The sequence below is a fragment of the Microtus oregoni genome, unplaced genomic scaffold (assembly GCF_018167655.1).
Source record: "Microtus oregoni isolate MIOR12 unplaced genomic scaffold, Mior012 000019F_ref0000042, whole genome shotgun sequence".
NCBI classification, from domain to species: Eukaryota; Metazoa; Chordata; class Mammalia; order Rodentia; family Cricetidae; genus Microtus; species Microtus oregoni.
The window spans coordinates 4,006,134-4,029,313 of NW_024543078.1; the positions used below are offsets into that span (position 1 = coordinate 4,006,134).

Here is a 23,180-nt window from a genome sequence, read left to right on the forward strand (position 1 = left end):
TTCACTCCATGGGGAATGCTGGCAAGTCTCTTACTTGAAGGAGGGATCTGCTCTCGGGTTTTGGGCTTGGTGAAGTCACAGGCAGGGATGACCCCGCAGCAGGCCAGGTCAGGTAGTTCCTTTCTGTTGGCCACCACTCCAGCTCCTCTCAGGGAAGGGCGTTGGCATCAGTCCTGGTTCATACACTGTGCTATGTGTACCTCCAGAGTCCTTCAAGATCCAGTACCTGCAGTTCCTGGCTTACACGAAGACCCCACAGTACAAGGCCAACCTGCAGCAGCTTCTGGACCAAGAGAAGGTGTGCGCGCTCCGCCTTAATGTCGGTAGTCGGGTTAGTAGTCGGGACGGGGCGCTGAGGTCACCTGCTCCTGTCCTCCCTTGCAGGAGAAGAACACACAGCTGCTGGACACCGCACAGCAGCTCTTCGGTCATTGCCAAACCCAAAAGGAGGAGATCCACAGACTGTTTCAGCAGAAACTGGATGAGGTGACTGGGGTGACCAAAGTTGAGCTTCCCTTACCCTTGTGGAAGGACTGACATAGAGTGGCTGGCCACCTTGGAAGCAGAGGGTGGCCCTGGCTGTACCCAGGTCAGAGCTGCACGGTTATTATCGTTCCCTTTGTTCCCTATGCACTGGGACTCACCCTGGTTTGTCCTCTGCATCTCTAGTTGGGCGTGAAGGCGCTGACCTACAATGACCTGATTCAGGCCCAGAAGGAGATCTCTGCCCACAACCAGCAGCTGCGGGAGCAGTCAGAGCAGCTGGAGAAGGACAACAGTGAGCTGCGGAGCCAGAGCCTTCAGCTGGTGTGTGTGTGTGTGTGTCTGTGTCTGTGTGTCTCTGTGTGTGTGTGTGTGTGTGTGTGTGTGTGTGTGTGTGTGTCTGTGTGTCTCTGTGTGTGTCTGTGTCTGTGTGTGTGTGTGTGTAGGGGGCGGTGCAGCTGGTTTGTACACAGGCAGGATGGAGGGCCGGAGCCCCGAGGTATGCTGCAAGGATCACCCCATTCCTAATCACACCAGGACCCTTTGTGCTGTGTCACACATGCCTTTCTCACCTTGCTTTGTGGGTGGGTATTGACACCATGGGCCACAACTATAGGAAGTATTCAGTGCACTGCCCGGAGAGACGGGCTTTCCTGCCTTCAGCTGCTGACATCTTGTCTGTGTCTGTGCCCACAGCTCAGAGCCCGGTGTGAGGAGCTGAGGCTGGACTGGTCCACACTGTCTCTGGAGAACCTGCGGAAAGAGAAACAGGCCCTGCGGAGCCAGATCTCAGAGAAGCAGCGACACTGCCTGGAGCTGCAGGTGGGGTGTTGGGGTGATGCACCAGACCCCTCAGATGGGCATCTGTGATGATAGACAGCAGGGGTGTGGCCTCACAGTAGAGTCCAGGCTGCTCTGACACACCTCCCATCGTGTAGATCAGCATTGTGGAGCTGGAGAAGAGCCAGCGACAGCAGGAGCTCCTGCAGTTGAAGTCCTGTGTGCCACCAGATGATGCTCTGTCCCTGCATCTGCGTGGCAAGGGTGCCCTGGGCCGCGAGCTGGAGGCCGATGCTGGGCGGTTGCGTCTTGAGCTGGACTGTGCCAAAATCTCCCTGCCACACCTCAGCAGCATGAGCCCCGAGCTCTCCATGAATGGCCATGCCGCTGGCTACGAGCTCTGCAGCACAGCTAGTCGGCCCTCGTCCAAGCAGAACACCCCCCAGTACCTGGCCTCCCCCTTGGATCAGGAGGTCGTACCCTGCACCCCCAGCCACAGTGGCAGGCCTCGGCTAGAAAAGTTGTCTGGCCTAACTTTGCCAGACTACACCCGGTTGTCACCTGCCAAGATTGTGTTGAGGCGGCACCTGAGCCAGGACCACACTGGGGTTAGCAAACCAGCTGCCAGTGAGCTACATCCTCGGTAAGCACAGATGTATCTAGGGGCTGTGCTACTGTCTGCTGCCCTGGGGCTGTTGGGCGTGGGCTGCTAGCTGTGAACTCAGCAAGGGTGACTGGCCTCTCATTGCAGGGCAGAGCATGCCAAGGAGAGCACCCTTCCCTACCAGAGCCCCAGCTTGTCCAACAGCATGAAGCTCAGCCCCCAGGATCCACTGCCTGCCTCCCCCGCAACCTCGCCGCTCACCTCAGAGAAGGGCAGTGAAAAGGTAAGGGCCAGGCAACCGCAGCATTCACTCCACAGAGCATTCTCAGCTGTGGGATGTATGAAGTTTAGTTTGGGGACCTGGGGAGGAGATGGGGATTAGCATCCACAGGCCTCATGGAGTGGTTGCAGAGGCAGGTGTGTCAGCCTCCCATGGGTGGTTCTGTGTCCTTGGGATTCGGGTGCTTACATGCAGGAGTAGGATTTAGCCAGTTGCTTGGGAGATCTAGAGTGGGACCAAGAGGGTTAGGGCCTCCATTGTATGTAGAGAGATGGAGAGGAATTTGGGAGGCCAGGCAGTCCAGGGTGACAGGTCTCAGAAACAGAGAGAGAGTGGGCAGCATTCTTAACCAGCCCATATCCTGAGGATGGCTTTTGCAGTGAGTCTGCAGCTGAGCATGGCCATCTGTTGACAGGGTGTGAAGGAGCGTGCCTACAGCAGCCATGGGGAGACTATCACCAGCCTGCCTGTCAGCATTCCACTCAGCACAGTGCAGCCCAACAAGCTGCCCGTCAGCATCCCACTGGCCAGTGTGGTGCTGCCCAGCCGTGCTGAGAGGGCGGTGAGTGTGCTGGGCCACATGGTAGTTGTGATGGTTGTGGTTGCGCTGGCAGTGGTGGGGCTCCAGGCTCAACTTCAGTCTTTATGTCTCTGTCGGATGCTGTTGAGTTTGAGCATGTGGTCATCCGGGGACTGGCGAGAGGGCATCCAGAGCTAATCCTGTTGCCATGTGGTTGGGCTCTAGATATGTTTTGTAAGAAACAGAACAGAGAAGAAACAACAAAGAGGGTTTTAGCCACTCAAACAGCACTGGCTGACATGGCCCTGTGGGTTGCTGTCCCTGATGGCTGGATCCCAGGAGTGCTGATGTTCACAGAGGGTAGGCTGGGAAAACTCAGCCTTGCCTTCCTTCTGCATTATTTTGAGGGCAGGGTCTTGTGTGACTCGGGCTGGCCTTGAACTCACCATGTAGTTGTAGCTGGCCTTGACATCTGACCACCTTACCCCGTGCCTCTTGCACCCCTCATTAACTGAATGTGACTTGACTTTTCTTTCTTTCTTTCTTTAAATATTTATTTATTATGTATACAATATTCTGTCTGTGTGTATGCCTGCAGGCCAGAAGAGGGCACCAGACCCCATTACAGATGGTTTGAGCCACCATGTGGTTGCTGGGAATTGAACTCAGGGCCTTTGGAAGAGCAGGCAATGCTCTTAACCACTGAGCCATCTCTCCAGCCCCTGTGACTTGACTTTTCTGCTTGAACTCTCAGGCCTAGCCCAGCTCTATCCCCTCTTGGGTCCCCCTGCCCACAGCCCTCCTGCCCCACTGTCTTCTGTTGCCCTAACTAGGCAGGCTTTCTCTTGCAGAGGAGCACTCCCAGCCCTGGGCCACAGCCCCGAGACTCCTCATCCACACTTGAAAAGCAGATTGGTGCTTCCGCCCATGGTGCAGGGGGCAGTGCAGCAGGGAGCAGGAGCCTCACACTGGCACCCACAGGTGACCCCCCCCCCCCCCCCGACCACATAGGGACCTCTTCCTGCTAGGTGCCATGTTCTCTGGGGAGACGATCCCATTGGGACAAACACCCAACAGGTAGCTCTGAGGTTTTGAGTCCTAGGATTCTGTGTGACCAGAAGCCAGGGGACTAGTCTCTAGCTCTCTCCTGTTGATTTTGGGCTAGGGCAGGGCCAGGCAACTTTTTTTAGGGATACTTAAGGTCTGGAACAGTTCCAGAAAGCTGTCCTGTGCTGAGGTCATCTGGTTCCTAGAGGTTTAGGTGGCTCCCAGCAGGGACAGCACCCAGTGTGCCCTGGTGTTTGCAGATGACTGAAATGGGAACCAGTCTTCCTCTGGGCCTGGCCTGCCCACACTTATCCATGCTATGGCCCTGGTCTACCCTAGGAAGGGGCTACTGACCTCAGCTTGTTCCTCCCAGGGTGAGGTGTTGTTAGAGTGGGCTTGGCCTCCTTGCCTCCCTTGATTAACTGGTGTCTTCATGAAAGGTTTCTACACTGGTTCGGTGGCCATCAGTGGAGCCCTGGCCAACAGCCCAGCGCCTCTGGTATCTGGAATGGAAACTGCTGTTTTTGATGAGTCCTCTGGCCCTGGCAGCCTCTTTGCCACCATGGGATCTCGCAGCACACCACCACAGCACCCGCCTCTGCTACCACAGCCCCGCAACTCTGGCCCTGCATCTCCTGCCCACCAACTTTCGGCCAGTCCCCGCCTGAGTGTGACTGCCCAAGGTCCGCTGCCGGACACCAGCAAGGGGGAGCTGCCTTCTGACCCTGCCGTCTCAGACCCGGAGAATGAAGCTAAGAGGAGGATTGTGTTCAGCATTGCAGCCAATTCCAGCTCTAAGCAGTCGCCTTCTACCAGGCATAGCCCCTTGACCTCTGGAACCCGTGGGGATTCTGTACAGAGCCATGGGCAGGACAGTCGTAAACGCAGCAGAAGGAAGCGTGCATCAGCGGGAACCCTCAGCCTTAGCACGGGTGTGTCCCCCAAGCGCCGGGCTCTGCCAGCTGTCGCTGGCCTCTTCTCACAGTCCTCGGGGTCTCCCCTCAACCTCAACTCCATGGTAAGTGTAGGGCCTGTCCCTGCAGGGTGGGGACAGTGGTTGGTGTGCAAGTCTGTTCTCTCCCCACCTGTACTCTCATAAGGAGCTGGTGACTGCAGAGGTCTCAAGGGTTAGCTGGCATCGAAACCCTTGTCTGGGCCTGTGGCTCATCTGCCCTCCCTGATTCCGCAGGTCAGCAACATCAATCAGCCCCTGGAAATCACAGCCATCTCATCCCCTGAGAGTTCCCTGAAGAGTTCCCCGACCCCCTACCAGGACCACGATCAGCCCCCGGTGCTCAGGAAGGAGCGGCCACTGGGCCTGACGAATGGGGCCCATTACTCACCACTGACCTCAGATGAGGAGCCAGGCTCTGAGGATGAGCCCAGCAGTACCCGGTGAGTTCTAGGGGACAGCTCTGCAGGCTCATGGTTGGACTAGATGCTATCGTGTGGCCAAGTGGCCTCCGTTAGCTATCTTTCAATCCTGACCTCCCTAGTGCAAGGCTATTTTCTCAATGGGTGTTACCTTGCTTTTCTTGTTGAGCAGTGTAGAGTACTGCTTGTGGGGTCTGTGTGTATCTGTGGAGACTTTCTGGGTGTTGAGCCTGAGTAAAGACATCACGTGCCCCTCTTTGCCACCTACATTATGGCTGCACTGCAGACAATGTTGAGCATCACTAGGTCCCATGCTTACCTTTGAGTGTCACAGTGGAGGTACTACTGCGAGTGTGAATTCTGGTCACGCCTTGCCTCTGACTTTGATGTGCTCTAAGATCGCTGCCCACTGTCATTCATTCCTAAGGGTCTGACAAATACACTGACCCATTGTAGACCATCGTGGATGTGTGTACCACCTGTGAGCCGGGCCTCTGCTGCATTTAGCTCCAGGTTGGCTAAGGCTCAGAATAGGGAAGCTCCTACAGTTCGCCCTGCTTTATATGCATAGTGTCACCATGTGCACAGGCATTCTGGGCTCCCCACCAGAACAGCCCATGCACAGACACTAGGCCCTAGTACTGCTGATGACCCAGACTTACTCCGGGTCTACTCAGGGGCCCTTCCACACGGGACCAGAGGGCAGCCTTTGGACCTTTCATGTTGAGCTGTGCGTGTAGAGAGTCCTTGGACACTCTCTTGAGCACTTAGATTCATACATCAGTGACTATTTTCTTTGCACAGAATTGAAAGAAAAATTGCAACAATCTCCTTAGAAAGCAAATCTCCTCCGAAGACGCTGGAAAATGGTAATGTGCTCCCTTCCTGGAGCCAGGAGGTGTGGGGGTGCCCCGTGCTCAGGACGTGCCAGCCTGGGACTGCATCTGGTGCATGGACAGTTGGGAGGGGCAGACAAGACAAGTCTCATAGTGCATGAGCCTCTCACCTCTTCATCACCTCTGCCTAGTAGAAAGTGTGCCAGCCACCATGGTAGGCACAGCCCACTTCCCCAGTGCAGGCTCAGCTCATGGCCACTGATTTCTCCCATCAGGTGGTGGTTTGGTGGGAAGGAAGCCTGCACCCTCGAGTGAACCTGTGAACAGCAGCAAATGGAAGTCCACTTTCTCACCCATCTCCGACCTCAGCTTGGCCAAGGCCGTGGACAGTCCATTGCAGGCTGGCTCTGCACTGAGCCACAGCCCCCTGTTCTCTTTCCGGCCGGTCCTGGAGGAGCCTGCAGCTGAGGCCAAGCTCCCCGCCCACCCAAGGAAAAGCTTTGCCGGCTCTCTGACTGCAGCCGAGGGCCCGAGCCCTGGCGCCAACCCTCCCAACGGCCTGGCCTTCAGTGGGGGCCTTGCTGCAGACCTCGGTTTACACAGCTTCAACGACGGTGCTTCCCTCTCCCACAAGGGCCCTGAGGTGGCCAGCCTGAGCTTCCCATCACAGCGGGGCAAGGATAGTACCACGGAGACTAATCCCTTCCTCAGTAGGCGGCAGCCGGAGGGCCTAGGTGGCCTGAAGGGCGAGGGCAATGCAGGCAAGGAGTCAGGCGAGGCCGTGCCCCTGTGTGGGTCTGCGGACAAAGTTGCACTGCCTCATGGCAGCAGGGCAGGCAAAGGCCGTGACCGTGAGCTGGACTTCAAGGGTGGCCACAACCTCTTCATCTCTGCTGCAGCCGTGCCTCCGGGTGGCCTCCTCGGTGGCCCTGGTCTAGTGACTGTGGCTTCCTCTGCGGGCAGTACAACACCTGCTGCCCAGGCTGCCCGGCCCTTTCTGAGCACCTTCACCCCTGGGCCCCAGTTCACTCTGGGCCCCATGTCCCTGCAGGCCAACCTGGGCTCTGTGGCCGGCTCCTCTGTGCTGCAGTCCTTGTTTAGCACCGTGCCCGCCGCTGCAGGCTTGGTGCATGTGTCATCTGCTGCGCCCCGACTCACCAACTCGCACACCATGGGCAGCTTCTCCTCCGGGGTGACCGGTGGAACTGTTGGAGGTAGGCAAGGAAGGGATGACGTCTAGTCCCAAGTTTCTCACCAGCTGCTTGGGAGGTCCCTCCCAAGCCCTCTAGAGGATACAATGGGAGTGTGTCCCTGTGTCCTTGCTGGCCGTCTTCATGGTGTGACTGAAGGAGACTGTCTAGCCTTATAACGCATGCCTCTTGTTTTCAGAAGACCACGGTGCACTTAACTAGGCATTTCTTTCTCCTGGGGCATCCCCTGTTTGAGGTGACCACCCACATGCCTCATGGCCGGTCTGTGGAAGCGGGCCTGGTGCAAGAATGAGTCCAGAGGGCCTGCTCAGAGACAGGGCGGAGTTGAGCCTGGGCCACAGGCCAGGCATGGTGCAGTCCTGACTGGGCAGGGGCGGGCAGGTGGGCCCGAGGGGCGGGGCCTCATCCTGGCAGGTAAGTGTCCCTGCACTGAGCCCACTGCTTGCTGCTTGTGCCTGCGCTTGGACCGGAGTCACGCTGTCTTCTGCTTCTCCTTGCTGGCGACTGTGCTCCTCTTGCTCCACCCGCCTGGATCGTGCTGCCTGTTGAAGCTGCTTTTTCTCTCCTGTTTACAGGTGTCTTTACCCATGCGGTGCCTTCTGCCTCTGCTCACCCGTTTGGAGCTGGTGTCAGTAGCGGGGCCGTGTGTAGCAGTGCCACGCTGGGCCTGAGCCCGCTGCAGGCGGCAGCCAGCACCTCGGCTTCTTCCTTTCAGGCTGCGGCTTCGGTCGAGACTCGGCCGCCCCCTCCACCTCCCCTACTTCCTCCTCAGCACCTGGGCCGGCCTCCTGCGGGGCCACCTGTCCTCCATGCACCCCCTCCTCCTAACGTCACCTTGCCTCCTCCACCTGCGCTGCTGGCTTCTAACTCCGAGCCAGTGCTTCTGCAGAGCCTGGCCTCCCTCCCGGCTAACAAAGCTTTCTTACCCCCCTCCTCTGCCGCTTCTCTGCAGCCTGCTAACGCCTCTCTGTCTGTCAAGCTCGCCTCCCTTCCACACAAGGTCTCCCGCCCCTCCTTCACGGTGCACCACCAGCCCCTGCCCCGGCTGGCCCTGGCGCAGGCTGCGCCCGCCGCCCCACAGGCCAACTCCTCGGGGCCATCTGCTGTGTGGGTTTCCCTTGGCATGCCGCCTCCTTATGCTGCGCACCTTTCGGGGGTTAAGCCTCGATAAAGACCTTGCTTAGCTAGCAGTTCATGTTCTGTAAGGTAAGGCTAGAGCCAAACCACCCCTCCTCTTGCCCAGAAGACGGCTGGCAGGGCTCGCCAGATGCCTGGGGTCCTGAGTCATGGAGATTGGGGGGGGGGGGGGGGCTAAGGGAGGCAGGGCCAACATTGTGCAGCACTCCCTGGTCCTCAGCCTGCCGCTGAGAAGACAGCCGAGGTGATGAGATTCCAATGTGGCTCACCAAAGCCAAGGTAGCCCCAACCTATTGTGAGATTCCTGGCCCAAAGCAGTCCTTGATTTTGGGGTCACATTTTTAGCTCTCAACTAAGGCATTTGTCACCAGCATGCCTGTGCACGGGAAACAAGGGGTAGTCAGTACACTGGTGAGGTTGCAGACTTACTTTGTCCACGGGCAGAAAGCTGCCTGGGGTGGTAGCGTGGGCATCCTTGAACAGAGGTGGGGTTTAAGGTTCAGGGAGCCGGTCCCTGTCCACCTCTCCCTGAACAGCGGCTGTCAAACCCTGCTCTGCGCTATCATCATGGCAGTAGACATGTCCTGTGGGCGAAGAGCCAGATGGCAGCCTTCTGGCCTTCTCCATAGGGTGTGGCTATGTGGTAGCCGTAGCCTGAGTACAGGACAGCCTGACAACCACATCTGGAGGTCCTAGGGCTAGAGCTCTCCAGCTAACCCACCCTGTGTGCTCAGCAAGGGCAGAGCTGCAGGGTGCTGGGCCCAACAGTACCTACCAGGAACACCCCTCTCTGCCCTGTGTCCTGTGGGGCAGCTCGGCCAAAGAGGACATGTTGAATGCACCTAACCCATGCTCCTCCTCCCTGCAGGTAATTAGGACTTCTACCTCAGCCACGACCTATGCAAGGACGGTGTGGACCAAGCCTGCTGCCTGCCAGGCCGGCGGAGCCGGACGTGGAGCCACTGTGAATTGGCGGCACCGCAGGAGGTGCTGGACTGGTCCAGTTTGTACTGTCGATAGTTTTAGATAAAGTATTTATCGTTTTTTTTTTTTTTTTAAGTATAAGCAATTTTGACATATTTTATTCCATCAAAGTCGTCCAAGGCAACCTCTTGAGACGCCTAAGTGTCTGTGAGAGAGAATCATATAAAGACTTGGCCTGCCGGGCTGGCCACCAGGAGGATTCTAGACTCCGTCCCGGTGCTATCTCACCACCAAGCCCACGCCCACCCATCTCCAACTTCGCCCCGGGTGCTGCCCCAGATGCGGACCAAGGCCAAACAGTTCTCAGACGCACCCTTACTGCTTGTCCTGATACCAAAGGCACGCCAGGCATGCACGATGGGGGCTGACTTCTGGTTCCTCTCCTTGGAACTCGCCCGCTGTCACTGTGAACACCCTGCTGTTAACCCTGTGACTTTAGGCGTGCCTTTGCTGTGTGTGCAGATTGGGCTGGGGCAGGACTGGGTGCCTGGCTGGGCTGAGTGGTGCTGACAGGTGTGGGCCACTACTGCAATGCTCAGTGGCTCCTGTGACAAGTGCATTTACTTTGTATTTCTTTGCTTTTCTGGCTCGGGGCATGCTGGCCAGGTGACATGGGGCTGGCCCACTGTGGGTCCCCTGGCATCTGTGTATAAGAGAGTCACATGATGAGTGACAGTATTTTATAGAGATGTGATGGAGATTTATAAATTTCATAGACTTGACTGCATTTATTTTTAGATTGCACAGTGAACTTTAATGGAAAGAAAAGTGAGGAGGAAAAATACATTTATTTATTCAAATGCACAAAAAAATGGCGCTGGTCAGGGGCCCTGCAGGAGTGTGGCCCAGATGTGCTGGGCCACCCAGGGCCTCTGGTCACTGTGGGCACCACCTACCTATGTCCAAGAGTTGCTTCCTGGTCCTGGGGACAGGTGCACTGGGTGTGGCTGCAAAGGGGCCAGGGCTGATTTAGCTTGCTGAGGCGGTCCTGACTGACTGCCCTCAATGCTGCTCACTTCAGGTTAGGGGTAGGTAGGCTAAGCAGGGAGGCCATGTTGACCCCCTCATGTTGACCTGCTTCCCTTGGCAGTTGTGAAGATGGTGCTGGTGTCCCTTCTACCCCCCACCCTACCCCCTGCGATGGTGCTCATGCTCGCCAGGCCTGTTCTTGCACACCACAGCTAGCTAAGGTGCTGCAGGGCAGGGTGGCCATAAAGTTAGCAAGTCCCAGGCCTGGAACAAGACACTGAGTGAACACTGTACACACCACCTGCCACCTTGGCAGCTGCTGCTCCAGTGGTCGCTGCCCCACCTTACTTGAGTGTTATGGGACAGACACTGCATGTTCGTGGCCCGCATGGCCCAGTGGGCCACAGGTGCTCCAGGCGGGCACAGTTGCAAGTCCTCTCCTGAGCCCACGAGAAAGGGGAACCCACAGTAAACTGAACATGGTGCACGGTGGCCCTGGGTTCCTTAGCTGATGGTCTTAGCATGGGGCTAGGCTGCCTCAGTGGTCCCTGGTATTCCAGCCCAAGGGTGCTGCAGGGCTTGAGCTCAGGAACTCTGATAGAAAGCCCTACAGACTGGGACCTACTCCCACGCTAGCCCACAAAGGGACTCTGCCAGACACACCTCGGTTCCCACCCTCAACCTACACAGCTTTTTTGGCAGCCTGGCCTGTTTGTAACTTGATGCAGCTTTGCTCTGTCTTGTAATGACCTCTGTACTTAACGGGTGCACTGTTCTCTCCCTTGGTTCCCAAGGCATCTCACACATTGTTGCCGCCTCTAGACACAGTAATAAAAAGCTGTTTTCACTTGAGCCGGTTCTCAGTGTGGTCTGTCTTTGTGTGGTTACTGTCACCTCCCTTGAGGGACGATGACAGTTCTGGAAGAGCCCAAGGAAAACGCAGCCAGTGAGTCAAGGCACCCCTGTAGCATTCAAGTTGCTCACAGCCAGGTGGTATGGGTCCCTTACGCAGGACTCACTAATATGTGCCCCCACAAAACCCAGGCAGGATTCCACATCTTCCCAGAGAGGGTAAACCAGCATGGTACCAGGCACACTGGGAACAACCCGTCCCACAAGCTGTGTGTGCCTGCATGCATGGGTGTTTATGTGTCCCTAGCCCAGTCTTTTTTTGTTTTGTTTTTCAAAACAGTTTCACTCTGTAGTCCGGGCTGGCCTAGAACTCAGAGATCTGCTGTCTCTGCCTCCTGAGTGCTGGGACTGAAGGTGTGTGCCCCCATCTCTCCCCATTTACTTCACTGTGTGGCTTGGAAAAGGGGTACCTTTATTATAGAGCAGGCCCAGCACTGAAGGCCGGCACCATGACCTGCTCTATCAGCAGGAGTGGGGTTCACAGCTTTACCTAGCATGATACATTCATCCAATAACGGACAGGGGAGCTGTGCCAGGCTCAGTCCCCAGTTGGGGGCACTCAAGGGTATTGGCAGGGAGATGGCATGGGAACAAGGATCCAAGCCCTTGCCCACCTCCTCCGGACCTCTGGCTTTGAACGACATTTCCAAAACACATCTTCAAAGATAGCCAGAGGCCAGGCAAAGGTCAGTCCAACACATCTAGCTGGGAACCAATACAAGCAGTCCGCCCGTGCGTCGTAGGCAGGCTATTCAGCTGGAACCTGGCTTCCTCGGAGATGCCGAACTGCTCCAAAGGATCCTGTGGGGGTGCATGCTGACTGTGAACAAGGCCAGGGAGGGCTGCCCTGCACCGCACCACCCCACCCCACCCCACCCCACCCCACCCCACCCCACCCCTACACACCTTGCCTGTCATCTTCCTGATTTCGTTCCTGTAGAAGATGAGGCTTCGTCGCATGTACTCATAGCTGGAGAAAAGGGCTGGGCTCACTGATCACACTCCCCCATGTTTCCACCCAGGTCCCAGTGGTTCCCAAAACCCCACCTGGCCCGGCGAAGAGCCTCCATCCACTCCTGACACTGCTCTTGGCTACAGCATTCGAAGTGATACTTCCTGCTGAGGTCTTCCACAAAGCCTAGAAAGGGGTAAAGGAAGGGAGCCAGCCACCTCTGCTGGGTGTCTACCTGGCCCACATCCTGCTGGCCAGAAGGCCCAGCTTCCTCTCACCCGGGTTCCTGTCCTACCAAGCCATCCTCTCTGCCTGTCACAGGCTGGCTTGGCTCCTCCAGAGTGCTGACTCCTGAACCCATGAAAAGGGACCCACTGGGAACATATGAACTGGTTGATGTGAGGTCATTAGAGTAGGCCCTAATGGTAATAGGACTGGGGTGATGGCTCAGTAGGTAAAGTGCTGATTACTCAGTAGGTAATAAGCAGGAGGACCTGAGTGGAATCTCAGTGCTGAGGAAACAGATGGGGAGATTCCTAAGGCTTGCTGCCAGCCAATATAGCCTAAAAACCAAGTCCATGTGGGAGGATGAGAGAGCCAAGCAGGTAGCGGTGCTGTTGCTGTGCCTGATGGCCAGAGTTCAATAGCGGGGACCCACATAGTGGGAAAGGAAAACCAAATACACGTATGTGTACATACAAATATATTGTTTTAAGAGAGGGTGGTGAAGAGACCAGAAATTGACTTCTGGATTCCATATATACACGTGCAAAAAAAGAAAGACTAGGAGTATAGATGGAGAACCCCGTATGATGATGGGGAAGACATGAGGGCCAAATCTCTACAAGATGGTACCGTAAAGATCGCCAAGGAACAAGGTTTAACAGGTGTCACTTCAACCTCAGAAGCAGACTGTTTCTTTTTTTTTAAATATTTATTTTATTTATTATGTATACAATATTCTGTCTGTGTGTATGCCTACAGGCCAGAATAGGGCACCAGACCTCTTTACAGATGGTTGTGAGCCACCATGTGGTTGCCGGGAATTGAACTCAGGACCTTTGGAAGAGCAGGCAATGCTCTTAACCACTGAGCCATCTCTCCAGCCCCCAGACTGTTTCTAATACAAACAAAATCTGCACAGGCTGCACCTATCCTTGCGAAGAATAGGCACTGAAGGTGGGGGAAGAAACTATGATTGCACCAGCGGAGACCAGACCCGGGGACACTCAAGAGTATCAGCTATTGTAGCGCTGGGTCCTCAGGAGACCAGGGATCCATGACAAATGGAGGCTCCTGGGGAGTAAAAGGGAGATAGGTGCGCGGAGCAAGAGTCCGGGGTGGGGACAGTGGGGACTAGCGCACTTACTGATGGAGAAGCCGCCGGGTTCTTCCTGGGCCACTATGCAGCGTTCCAGCAACAGGGCTCCGAGGGGCTGCGCGAGACACGGCCATGAGCGCCGGCCTCCGGGCCGCGCGGGCCCCCCGAGTCCCCTACGCCCCTACCTCGGCCTCGTCCGGGCGGAAGTAGAAGAGGAAGTTGACCACCAGCTTCACCAGCCGCCTCTTGGCCACTGTGGGCACAGGGCGTTGTCAGTGCGGAACTGTTCTCATCCGCCCACCCGGGAATCGAGCCGGCCCGCCCCGAACCGCTCACCGCTGCCTTTCTTGGGACCCCGCATGCCTAGCTCGGCGGCCATCTCTGCCGGCTGACGGGACAGCGCCTGCAACTCTTTCTCATTGTACCGCATCACACCGCCGGGATCCGCGCGAACTAAAACGCGCCCTGACTCCCGGCCGCCGTCCTTTCCGAAGCGGCAACCAGCGCCACAAAAGTCTCAGGGAACGTTCCCGGAAGCCCCATCAAAGCTACTGCGCCTGCGCGTTGTGGAGCTTATCGCGTAGTTTACCATAAGGTGGCACTGGCGTGCAGGTCGGCGCAGTCGCACGCAGAGCCGGAAGTGAGAGAAATCCCGCGTCCCTAGATAACCGTCAGACACACTAAACGTGAAGTGTTACGTTAGATTCATAGCACCCCACGTTAAGCGAAGCCCCTTCCCGGGCTAGTGAAACAGATTCCGTCTTGTCGCGATAGGTAGCGTCACGAGATTTAGAGCGGAACGAGAGTGCGTGGACATCTCAGTGAGCGTGCGCACTATAGACTCCTTGTCCTCGAGCCTCTAGAACCCGAGTCCGTCTTTCGGGCCTGCGCGCACAGGAAACTCCGCCTCATTTGCTCCCGGAAGTGGTCGCTTAGTCCGTCGTGCGCGTGCGCGCAGCCAAGTCGTGGCCGTCGCGGAGGTTAAGCCCGGGAATCGCGGCCTTGGGCGCCGGTGAGGAGCTGCGCGGCTTGTCGGTGGCGGCTGCCCAGACCGCGGGGCCCCTGGAAGGGGATTGGAAGTGGGGGTGGGGGCGAGGGTGAGCGGCGCGTTCTTCTTCCTCGGGCCTGGCGCGCGCCCGGAGAGCGCGCTCTCGCAAGGCCCGTTGGGCCGTAGCCCCGTCGCGGATTCCCGCCGCGCGTCTGTGGCCCCTGGCGTGGTTCCCGGTCTTGGAGATTCTTTTGACTTCCTTGGTTGCCTCAGTTTCCCTCATCGTTAGTTAGGGTCCTGGCGACTGCTGCTCCTGTCCACCTGAGTAGGTCCGTGGCTGCGACTAAAAGATAACGGTATTTCCTCCCAAAGTGGACCAGAGCAGCACCTTTTCAAATACCGCTTTTCTTCCCTTGTCGATCGTTTATCGATAATCTTATGGTGGTCCATGAGGTCGCACGTCTCCAGTCATTGGCAAAACTTTTAATTTATTTCAGACGGTTTTCACTGCACAATTCAGGCCCTCCTGGAACTTTAGTGTGAACCAGGCTGGCCTCGAACTCACACACATCTTGGTGCCGCTGCCTCCCCAGTACTGGGATAAACAGCGTGTGTCTCCACACCTGGGTGTCTAATTTGGGTTTATTACTGCTCACGGTGTGAGGGTACAGTCCGCTTTGGTGGGGAAGTGTTGTCCCAGGAACTTGGGGCAGGAAGCAGAATGGTAAATGCCAGTGTTCACATTGCTTTCCTCAGACTGTCTTTTATGTGTTTGTGTGTGTGCATGTTGAGTGTGGTACCCATTGAGTCCAGAAGAGGGTGCCAGGTGCCCTGGAGCTGGTTGTCAGCTGCCCAGTTTGGGTGCTAGAAACAGAACTTGGGTCTTTTGCAAGGGCACAAATGCTTTTCACTACTGAGCCAACTCCCCAGCCTACCCAGCGCCCTTTTATCTCTTATTTAAGACAGGTTCTCACTGCATAGCCCAGTCTGGCCTCCAACTCAAACAAGAGCTGACGTGAAAGCGGGCACCACCATGCCCCACAATTAAGTGCTTGTGTTTTGGGAGGTTGAAAGTTCGTCATGGACTGAGAGGGTAGCTCAGGTGTGAGATTTTGCGGGATTCTGTGCACCTCCAGTACCAAGGAATGTGCTCACCCAGGCTGGTTTTGTCCTTTTTCCCCCACCCTCCAAAACTGATGGATTTTTCCTTCAGTGGACACTCAGGCAGGCACCTCCGGCACACACCCTAGAGGCTTTATGGATACTAAACAAGCACTCTGCCCCTGAATTGCACCCTCAAGCCTGTGGCTGGACACCCTGTCCCCTTGGAAGAGTGGTCAGAGTCTCATGTTCTTGGGAGTTCTCTTTACCAGAGGTCAAAGGAGTTTTCCCTCCTGTCACTGCCTGGGCTCTGCCACCCTTGTGCTCTGTTCTTGCCTCTGATTTGGGGATGTGTCTCCTGGTAGCTTTGGGAGATGTAGACAGTGCTTCTCTTTTTCAGTCCTTGGGTGGCTGAGTATGAAACAGACCAACAGTCTGTCCAGCTCACAGCTTGAGTGCACATCCTCTCATCTTCCCAACATCCAGAGGCCTCTGTGTCCCATCCTCCTTCGGAATTGACAACCAGTGACCTTGTAGTGTCTCTGCCTTGAGCTCTCCTACCTACCTCCTAGGCAGACTCCAAGGTGACATTGTAGATAATTGGGATACCTGGCTCTCAAAGAGTCTTGATCACGTTTGCAAGGTCCCTTTTGCTGTATGAGGCTCCAGCAATGATGACAAGAGCTGCCCTCCACTTCTCTCCTGGGCACTGTGAGTTCACTCTGAGTTATAACCAGAGTCCTGCAGCAGACAGTCTGAAGTGTTCCACCATCAGGAAAACATGGCCTGGTGGCTTTGAGCCTGGCACAGAGCTTTCTGCAGCACTGTGGACAGCTCAGAGCTCAGGAGACCAGGAAAAGCTCCTTATGCCTGTATGTCAGATGGGGGGGGGGGGGTCTTTAGTCCCAGCATTTGGGAGACAGAGGCAGGTGAATCTCTGTTTGAGACCAGCCTGGTCTATGTGGAGAGTCCCAGGACAGCCAGGGCGATGAAGAGAGATCCCATTTTAATAAGTTATAGTAGGCAAAGGTGGCTCATACCTGCAGTTACCTGGGAAGATCAAGAGTTCAAACACAAGCAGACCCCCCCTCCCCCGGGAGTTCAAGGCCAAGCCAGGTTATGTAAGACTCTGCCTGTTCCCCCACCCCTCTCGTAACACCAAAGAATCAGTTTGATGTAATGGCACACCTCTATAATTCCAGTGCTTGGGGGACCAGGAGTTGAAAAGATAGCCTTGGGTACGGACAGCCTGGGCTACATGAGATTTGAAGAAATGATAATAGGGTCTTAGGCTTGCTTAGCAAAAACTGGCAGTTTCTGTACTTGGTTCACATTGGCCCTAGGGATTAGGTAGAATCCAGTCTGTGACATACAGGTGACGGGTTGCCTGCCTGCTGTGTGCGTGTCTGGCCACCCCACAGTCCTAGCAGTACCAACAGTGTTCTGATCCTTCTTTCTCCCAGGTTTCTCTTGTCTCTTGAAGCTCCCAGGCCTGCACCATGGACTTCCAGCACAGACCTGGAGGCAAGACGGGGAGTGGGGGCGTGGCCTCCTCCTCTGAGAGCAACAGGGACCGCAGGGAGCGCCTGCGGCAGCTGGCCCTCGAAACCATCGACATCAACAAGGTTTGGGAGCAGTGTCCCCGTGTACACAGAGCCCCCACAATGCCTCTGTCTTGGGTTCAGAGAACCAGGCTTTGTGGTCTAACAGGAACTTGTGTTCCCTCCCAGGACCCATATTTTATGAAAAACCATCTGGGATCCTATGAATGCAAACTATGTCTGACGCTGCATAACAATGAGGTACGTGCTTCCACCTGACCCTCGTCCCCCGCTGGGCACACATGTGGCCTTTACACTGATGGGGTGACATTGGTGGACCTTGGACCTATCACCCAGAGCCGAGGGCTCCCACAGTGTTGGTCTGGTTTGGTTGAATTCTTTTATTTTTTTCTCAGCTGTGCTGGGTAAGCAGCCACTAAGCTGAACTGTGTGCCCGTCCAGCTCTGTGAGCTCTGACTACTGCAGTTCGCTCTGTGAGCTCTGCCTGACTCTACACTGAAGGTGGTCTGGGGACCAGCTGCCCTTTTACCCTTTCTCTGACCTTGGTGTCAGGACAGCAGTCAGCGTATCTGATCTTTGAATGTCCCCAGCAACAAGGCTGCTTCTGCATTTTAGGGAATCAGGGAGGAGGTGAGGACTGGAGTCCATTGGTAGTCCAGGACTAGATAAGCAGAGCGGTCAGCAGTGACCGTGTTGACAATGGAGTCAGCTGCCACAGCTGTGCAGGATGCCGAGCAGTAGCTTAGGCTCCACCACCCCCTCAGGAGCTCCCTGAGCACTTGCCAGACCCCTGTAGTGGGGTCAGCACTGAAGACTTTGGTGTGTGTGCTGGTCCTAACCACAGAGAGATTCCCAGGGTGGCATGGTGTGTCACTGCTCCCCAGTGCAGCCACAGCCACTGCATCCCCATAGGTTCCCATGCTCCAAGGAACTCTAGACTCTGGGCCTCATGTCAGACCCGTGGGCTGAGTCCCCTTAGAGCTGTCCTGCTTCCCCCTCCCCCTCAGTGACCTGTCTTCTTTTCTCTGCAGGGGAGCTACCTGGCCCACACCCAAGGAAAGAAGCATCAGACTAACTTGTGAGCCCTCACTTTATGGCTGGGTGGAGAGGAGGGAAAGGCCCTGTGTTTACTCTGCCTGTGTTCCAGCCTGGCAGTCCTGCTGCAGAGCTGACTGCTAAGGAACAAGGACAGTGGGGTGATTGGTGCCCTCCTGCTCTGTCCCTGCTTGGGAGACTCCAGGGCTGAGCCCTCATCCTGTCCATGAGCTCCAAGGCCAGGGGGCTCTGGCGCCTGTGTGCTTGGCCTTGGCAGCTGGTGGAGGGGCCATGCACCCATGTTTTGTGTTTGTAGGGCTCGGCGAGCTGCCAAAGAGGCCAAAGAAGCCCCTGCCCAGCCAGCACCTGAGAAGGTTAAGGTGGAGGTGAAAAAGTTTGTGAAGATTGGCCGCCCTGGCTACAAAGGTGTGTGTTGGCCAGAATGAGCCCTGTGGGCCCTGGCACAGGATACACCCATCCCTAGGACACACAGCCACTGCTTCCTTTGTCGTCATAGCAGCCCACAGGTGGGCGATAAGCACTATCCCCCACTAGAAACTTCCAGAAGGACGGGCAGGCAGGTTGTCTGCAGTCAGCACTCCCAGAGCCCCTCAGCAGAGGCCCCCCGAGTGACCTGGCCTGATCAGAAAGCCAGTCGTGTAGCCAGCAGGAACCCAGAGAGGCTGCAGAGGGCTGTCCACATCATCGTGACCATGCAGTGCTGGGTTGGGTTCTCTTGCTCAGATCCTTGCCAGGTGAGCACCTATGACCCTGTCCCCTGTGTATTACAGTGACCAAGCAGAGGGACACAGAGATGGGCCAGCAGAGCCTGCTGTTTCAGGTGAGGTGGGGCCAGTCGGGGTGGAGCGGACACGTGGGTGTGGTGCTGATGCTGCTGTGCACGTCCACAGATTGACTACCCTGAGATTGCCGAGGGCATCATGCCACGCCACCGCTTCATGTCTGCCTATGAGCAGAGGATTGAGCCCCCAGACCGCCGCTGGCAGTACCTGCTCATGGCTGCTGAGCCCTACGAGACCATTGCCTTCAAGGTAGTGACACCGAGGACAGGAGAGGGGGCAGCCAGGATTAGCCTGTCTGTCTGTCGGTCCCGGTCTCCACCCTGGGTGCTGCAGCTTGTGCTTTCCTCTCCCAGGTGCCAAGCCGTGAGATCGACAAGGCAGAGGGAAAGTTCTGGACCCACTGGAACCGAGAGACCAAGCAGGTGAGGTTCTGCAGCCCTTGCATGGTACTCCTTCTCCCTCTCACCCTCCTCCCATGCAGTCAGTCACCCTCCCCTGCAGTCACTGACCCTCCTCCCCTACAGTTTTTTCTTCAGTTCCACTTTAAGATGGAGAAGCCTCCTGCCCCACCCAGCCTCCCTGCTGGACCCCCAGGTGTCAAGCGGCCCCCTCCCCCACTCATGAATGGCCTGCCTCCTCGCCCACCACTGCCAGATGCCTTGCCCCCACCTCCGCCTGGTGGCCTGCCTCTGCCCCCTATGCCTCCCACCGGGCCTGCTCCCTCTGGGCCCCCTGGACCTCCCCAGATGCCTCCACCAGCTCCTGGGGTACATCCCCCAGCCCCAGTGGTCCACCCACCAACATCTGGAGTCCATCCCCCAGCTCCTGGGGTCCATCCCCCAGCCCCAGTGGTCCACCCACCAACATCTGGGGTCCATCCCCCAGCTCCAGGTGTGCTCCCAGCAGCCCCTGGAGTGCACCCAGCAGCCCCTGGAGTGCACCCACCAGCTCCCGGGGTCCACCCAGCAGCCCCTGGAGTGCACCCACCAGCTCCTGGGGTCCACCCGCCAGCTCCTGGGGTCCACCCTCCCCCATCAGCTGGAGTTCATCCTCAGGCTCCAGGAGTACACCCACCTGCTCCTGCAGTTCATCCTCAGGCCCCTGGGGTGCACCCCCCAGCTCCTGGCATCCACCCTCAGGCACCTGGGGTACACCCCCAGCCTCCTCCTGGAGTCCACCCTGCTGCGCCTGTAGTCCACCCTCAGCCTCCAGGGGTTCATCCCTCAAATCCTGGGGTGCACCCAGCTCCTATGCCCCCCATGCTAAGGCCCCCACTCCCCTCAGACGGCCCTGGGAACATGCCTCCCCCTCCCCCAGGCAACTGAGTCATGGCCCCAGCACCCCCTGCTGCCTGTGCGCAGCCTTTTCCCGGGGCCAATCCTTGGAAAGTTTTCTATTTTGTCCTGTTCTGAGTTCATTAAACAGCCTCCCCCATGTCTCCCTGTCTGCAGTGTGGTTCTTATGTTGTTTTTTTGGGGGGTGGGGGGGATGGGCAGGTACTGCATGCCTTATTGAAGGCATGGTGACCCGGGGTTCTGTGAGTCCTCCAGGTGGGCTCCCTAGGCAGATGGGAGCTACTCAAGGACAGCTGTGGTTTTTGCAATTGTGGGCCTGTCTCTGAGGACAGAAAACCCTTTGAGAAGGCCACCTCCCACCTGCTGGACATACTGGGCGCCAGGCACTGTCCCCCCAAGGTCACTTTCAGAGTTGATAGGGGTGCCCCTCCCAAGCGCTCTTGCCCTACCATACATATAAGCAGGGCCTTCCAGACTTTGTTGCACCGCCATGCAGGGACGACCCCTCTCTCCGCTGGCGCTACTGCTGGTGACCATGGGGGCTGTGTTACAGGCGGAGACTCTCAAAGAAGAGTTCCAAAAAGCCTCCAGCACCAGGGGCCTCATCTTCCTTGAGGATGGGGTCTGGCCTCCCAGCGATCCCCCAGAGCCCTTGTGCCTGGTGACGCTGAGAGCGGAGGGGAACAGAAGCAGAATCCCGCTAAGGGTAGTAGGGGGCCTGGACAGCTATGAGCATGCCTTCCTGGAGGCTGTACAGGAGTCTCACTGGGGACCCCAAGACCTGGCCACCTTTGGAGTCTGCACTCCTGATGCCCAGGCTGCCCTGCCAGTCCTGCAGCACCTTGGGGCCTGGCTGGGGGAGCCTGGGGGGCAGCAGTTGCTGGTCCTGCACCTGACTGAAGGTATGTGATAGGCGCTGTTCAGAACCCCTGTGCCTTGTGCAACCTGAGGCTCATCCCGAGGACCCAGGGGAGGCTGTGGGGAGGTCCTATTGCTTGACTGCCAGGCACAGCCTTGATAGCGGAGCACAACACCCCAACTCCGTCCCAGGCAAAGGGTCACGGAGTCCCTTCAAGCAAGGTCCTCACTTCACAGCTGGGGTCAGGGTCCTTCAGGCCTGCATGGCCACAGGAGATCTCCAGTTAGATTCCAGCTGAGGGACTCTGTAGGACAGGTCTTGAGGGAGGGAAACTAGTGGCTTCAGACTCAGTTGTCAACCAGTATTCGGCCCACAGTGATATGGGAGCCCACGCTCTTGCTGAAGTTCCAAGAACCTCCACGTGGGGGAGCCATCCGCTGGGAGCAGGCCCTGCTGGTGCTATACCCTGGGCCCGGCCCCCAGGTCACCGTCACAGGGACTGGACTGCAGTGCACACAGGTACGTGAGAGTGGCATGGGGCCATCCCGCGACAGCCGTCTGGTTGGGGTGTATAAAGATCTGCCTAATAGAAGGGTTCCTGGGGTCACTAGTACACAAGGTATCTACTCCCGGTATGGGATGGGTGTGCCTGGTAGCCTGGCCATCCTCAGTCCAGCAGAGTCCCGATGTCTACAGAACCTCTGCCCTACACGGGACACCCGCTATTTGGTGCTGGTTGTGGATTTCCCAGCGGGGGCCTGGAGTGGCCCTGGCCTTGCCCTAACTCTTCAGCCACGCAGAGAAGGTAGGTCCAGGTCCTGGCAGAGGGGAGGGGACGGTGTGAAAAGAGGCTGCCCTTTGCCCTTCCCCTCAGCTAGCCACGTGCTCACCTCCTCCCCCCCTCCCCCCCCCGCAGGTGCCACCCTGAGCATCGCCGAGCTGCAGGCTTTTCTGTTTGGCTCTGACTCTCGCTGTTTCACACGCATGACCCCTACCCTGCTGTTGCTGCCGCCTACCCAGTCATCCATGCAGCCAGCGCATGGCCAGCTGGACACCATGCCCTTCCCACCGCCCAGGTGTGCGCACGCCAGGGCTGGAGTTGGAACTGGGAAGATGTGGGGAGGAGGAAATGCACCCACCACAGCCTCTTGTGCTCAAGGTTGGCTCACTGCCCTCTATTCCAGGCTGCCCCTGGAGCCGGAGGATCTGCCACACAGCGCCGACCCCTTCCTAGAGGCTCTCACCCGCTTGGTGCGTGCCTTGCGGGGACCCCCAACCCGAGCCTCTCACACGCGTCTGTCCCTGGACCCTGGGGCGCTGGCCAACTTCCCACAGGGCCTGGTTAACCTGTCGGACCCCGCGGCCCTGGAATGCCTGCTCGATGGGGAGGAACCCCTGCTACAGCTGCTGTCTCCCACTGCAGCCACCGTGGGGGACCCTACGTCGCTGCAGGGCCCCGCCTCTGCTCCCTGGACAGCCGACCTGGCACGCAGGGTGGCCGTGGAGCTACAGGCGGCGGCCTCAGAGCTGAGTGGCCTTCCCGGTCTGCCACCCGCTGCGCCCCCTCTTCTGTCGCGCCTGCTGGCGCTGTGCCCCAACAACTCCAACAGCCCTGGGGACCCGCTGCGAGCGCTGCTTCTACTAAAGGCACTGCAGGGCCTGAGTGCTGAGTGGCGTGGGAGGGAAGGGCGCGGGAGGGCGGGACGCAGCGTGGAGACCGCTGCAGAAGGGCCGTGCGGGCTGCGCGAGCTGAACGTGGACCTGCGGGCAGAGCGCTCAGTGCTCATCCCTGAGACCTACCAGGCCAACAACTGCCAAGGCGCCTGCGTGTGGCCACAGTCCGACCGCAACCCGCACTACGGGAACCACGTGGTGCTCCTGCTGAAGATGCAGGCTCGAGGGGCTGCCCTGGGGCGCCTACCCTGCTGCGTGCCCACTGCATACGCGGGCAAGCTGCTCATCAGCCTGTCCGAGGAACGCATCAGTGCGCACCACGTGCCTAACATGGTGGCCACCGAGTGCGGCTGCCGCTGACGCCTGCTTTGTCTCCAGACAGTATACCAATAAAGATCAGCAAACACTCAGTGGGGGTGTCTGTGGGTGGAGGGACCGCCTCTCACCTCCCTT

At 57.5% G+C, this 23,180-nt stretch overlaps 4 protein-coding genes across 8 annotated transcripts in view; 3 read left to right on the plus strand and 1 right to left on the minus strand.

Annotated features, from left to right (window-relative positions):
• The window catches only part of Dot1l (DOT1 like histone lysine methyltransferase), a 42,369-nt gene extending 31,292 nt beyond the window's left edge, over window positions 1-11,077 (plus strand). For 2 of the 4 annotated variants that reach the window (XM_041668968.1, XM_041668969.1), the window contains 14 exons: window positions 207-298; window positions 385-486; window positions 670-807; window positions 1,180-1,305; window positions 1,422-1,906; window positions 2,015-2,150; window positions 2,563-2,709; window positions 3,519-3,648; window positions 4,155-4,732; window positions 4,904-5,109; window positions 5,893-5,957; window positions 6,200-7,138; window positions 7,711-8,341; window positions 9,141-11,077. In XM_041668968.1, the coding sequence (XP_041524902.1) occupies window positions 207-298; window positions 385-486; window positions 670-807; window positions 1,180-1,305; window positions 1,422-1,906; window positions 2,015-2,150; window positions 2,563-2,709; window positions 3,519-3,648; window positions 4,155-4,732; window positions 4,904-5,109; window positions 5,893-5,957; window positions 6,200-7,138; window positions 7,711-8,306 (3,740 nt within the window). In that variant the 3' untranslated portion in view covers window positions 8,307-8,341; window positions 9,141-11,077. Of the gene's footprint in view, window positions 1-206; window positions 299-384; window positions 487-669; window positions 808-1,179; window positions 1,306-1,421; window positions 1,907-2,014; window positions 2,151-2,562; window positions 2,710-3,518; window positions 3,649-4,154; window positions 4,733-4,903; window positions 5,110-5,892; window positions 5,958-6,199; window positions 7,139-7,313; window positions 7,371-7,710; window positions 8,342-9,140 lie in introns of all 4 variants that reach the window. The other 2 variants (XM_041668970.1, XM_041668971.1) reach the window with 2 other exon arrangements.
• A 451-nt stretch (window positions 11,078-11,528) lies between these two features.
• Plekhj1 (pleckstrin homology domain containing J1) lies at window positions 11,529-14,082 on the minus strand. Of its 2 annotated transcripts, none has more exons than XM_041668997.1 (6): window positions 13,747-14,082; window positions 13,596-13,663; window positions 13,459-13,525; window positions 12,185-12,275; window positions 12,044-12,071; window positions 11,529-11,938 (listed from the first exon to the last, which is right to left on the minus strand). In XM_041668997.1, the coding sequence occupies exons 1-6, from the start codon at window positions 13,838-13,840 to the stop codon at window positions 11,825-11,827; spliced, it is 462 nt and encodes a 153-aa protein (XP_041524931.1). In that variant the 5' UTR covers window positions 13,841-14,082; the 3' UTR covers window positions 11,529-11,824. The 2 variants fall into 2 exon arrangements, with proteins under 2 accessions (XP_041524931.1, XP_041524930.1); XM_041668996.1 differs by having other exon boundaries at window positions 12,044-12,107.
• A 217-nt stretch (window positions 14,083-14,299) lies between these two features.
• Window positions 14,300-20,337, plus strand: Sf3a2 (splicing factor 3a subunit 2). Its single transcript, XM_041668974.1, has 9 exons — window positions 14,300-14,422; window positions 16,963-17,124; window positions 17,230-17,301; window positions 18,093-18,139; window positions 18,413-18,522; window positions 18,888-18,937; window positions 19,008-19,148; window positions 19,253-19,321; window positions 19,424-20,337. Exons 2-9 carry the CDS (start codon window positions 16,999-17,001, stop codon window positions 20,222-20,224), a joined length of 1,416 nt encoding a protein of 471 aa, XP_041524908.1. The 5' UTR covers window positions 14,300-14,422; window positions 16,963-16,998; the 3' UTR covers window positions 20,225-20,337.
• Window positions 20,338-20,684: 347 nt separating this feature from the next.
• Amh (anti-Mullerian hormone) lies at window positions 20,685-23,087 on the plus strand. The gene is made up of 5 exons (XM_041670001.1): window positions 20,685-21,096; window positions 21,430-21,572; window positions 21,750-21,858; window positions 21,970-22,129; window positions 22,238-23,087. Exons 1-5 carry the CDS (start codon window positions 20,685-20,687, stop codon window positions 23,085-23,087), a joined length of 1,674 nt encoding a protein of 557 aa, XP_041525935.1.
• The last annotated feature ends 93 nt before the right edge of the window (window positions 23,088-23,180 follow it).

What these genes read in the sequence shown, in the direction of transcription:
- Sf3a2 (XM_041668974.1), top strand. Translation starts at nt 16,999, where the DNA reads ATGGACTTCCAGCACAGACCTGGAGGCAAGACGGGGAGTGGGGGCGTG. An exon ending in AAGAAGCATCAGACTAACTT is followed by an intron (nt 18,140 to 18,412) that starts GTGAGCCCTCAC and finishes TTGTGTTTGTAG; the next exon opens with GGCTCGGCGAGCTGCCAAAG. An exon ending in AGCAGAGCCTGCTGTTTCAG is followed by an intron (nt 18,938 to 19,007) that starts GTGAGGTGGGGC and finishes GCACGTCCACAG; the next exon opens with ATTGACTACCCTGAGATTGC.
- Plekhj1 (XM_041668996.1), bottom strand. Translation starts at nt 13,840, where the DNA reads ATGCGGTACAATGAGAAAGAGTTGCAGGCGCTGTCCCGTCAGCCGGCA. An exon ending in TCCGCCCGGACGAGGCCGAG is followed by an intron (nt 13,526 to 13,595) that starts GTAGGGGCGTAG and finishes TGTCTCGCGCAG; the next exon opens with CCCCTCGGAGCCCTGTTGCT. An exon ending in ACCCGGCGGCTTCTCCATCA is followed by an intron (nt 12,276 to 13,458) that starts GTAAGTGCGCTA and finishes ACCCCTTTCTAG; the next exon opens with GCTTTGTGGAAGACCTCAGC.
- Amh (XM_041670001.1), top strand. Translation starts at nt 20,685, where the DNA reads ATGCAGGGACGACCCCTCTCTCCGCTGGCGCTACTGCTGGTGACCATG. An exon ending in CTGGACTGCAGTGCACACAG is followed by an intron (nt 21,573 to 21,749) that starts GTACGTGAGAGT and finishes CGATGTCTACAG; the next exon opens with AACCTCTGCCCTACACGGGA. An exon ending in TCTTCAGCCACGCAGAGAAG is followed by an intron (nt 21,859 to 21,969) that starts GTAGGTCCAGGT and finishes CCCCCCCCGCAG; the next exon opens with GTGCCACCCTGAGCATCGCC.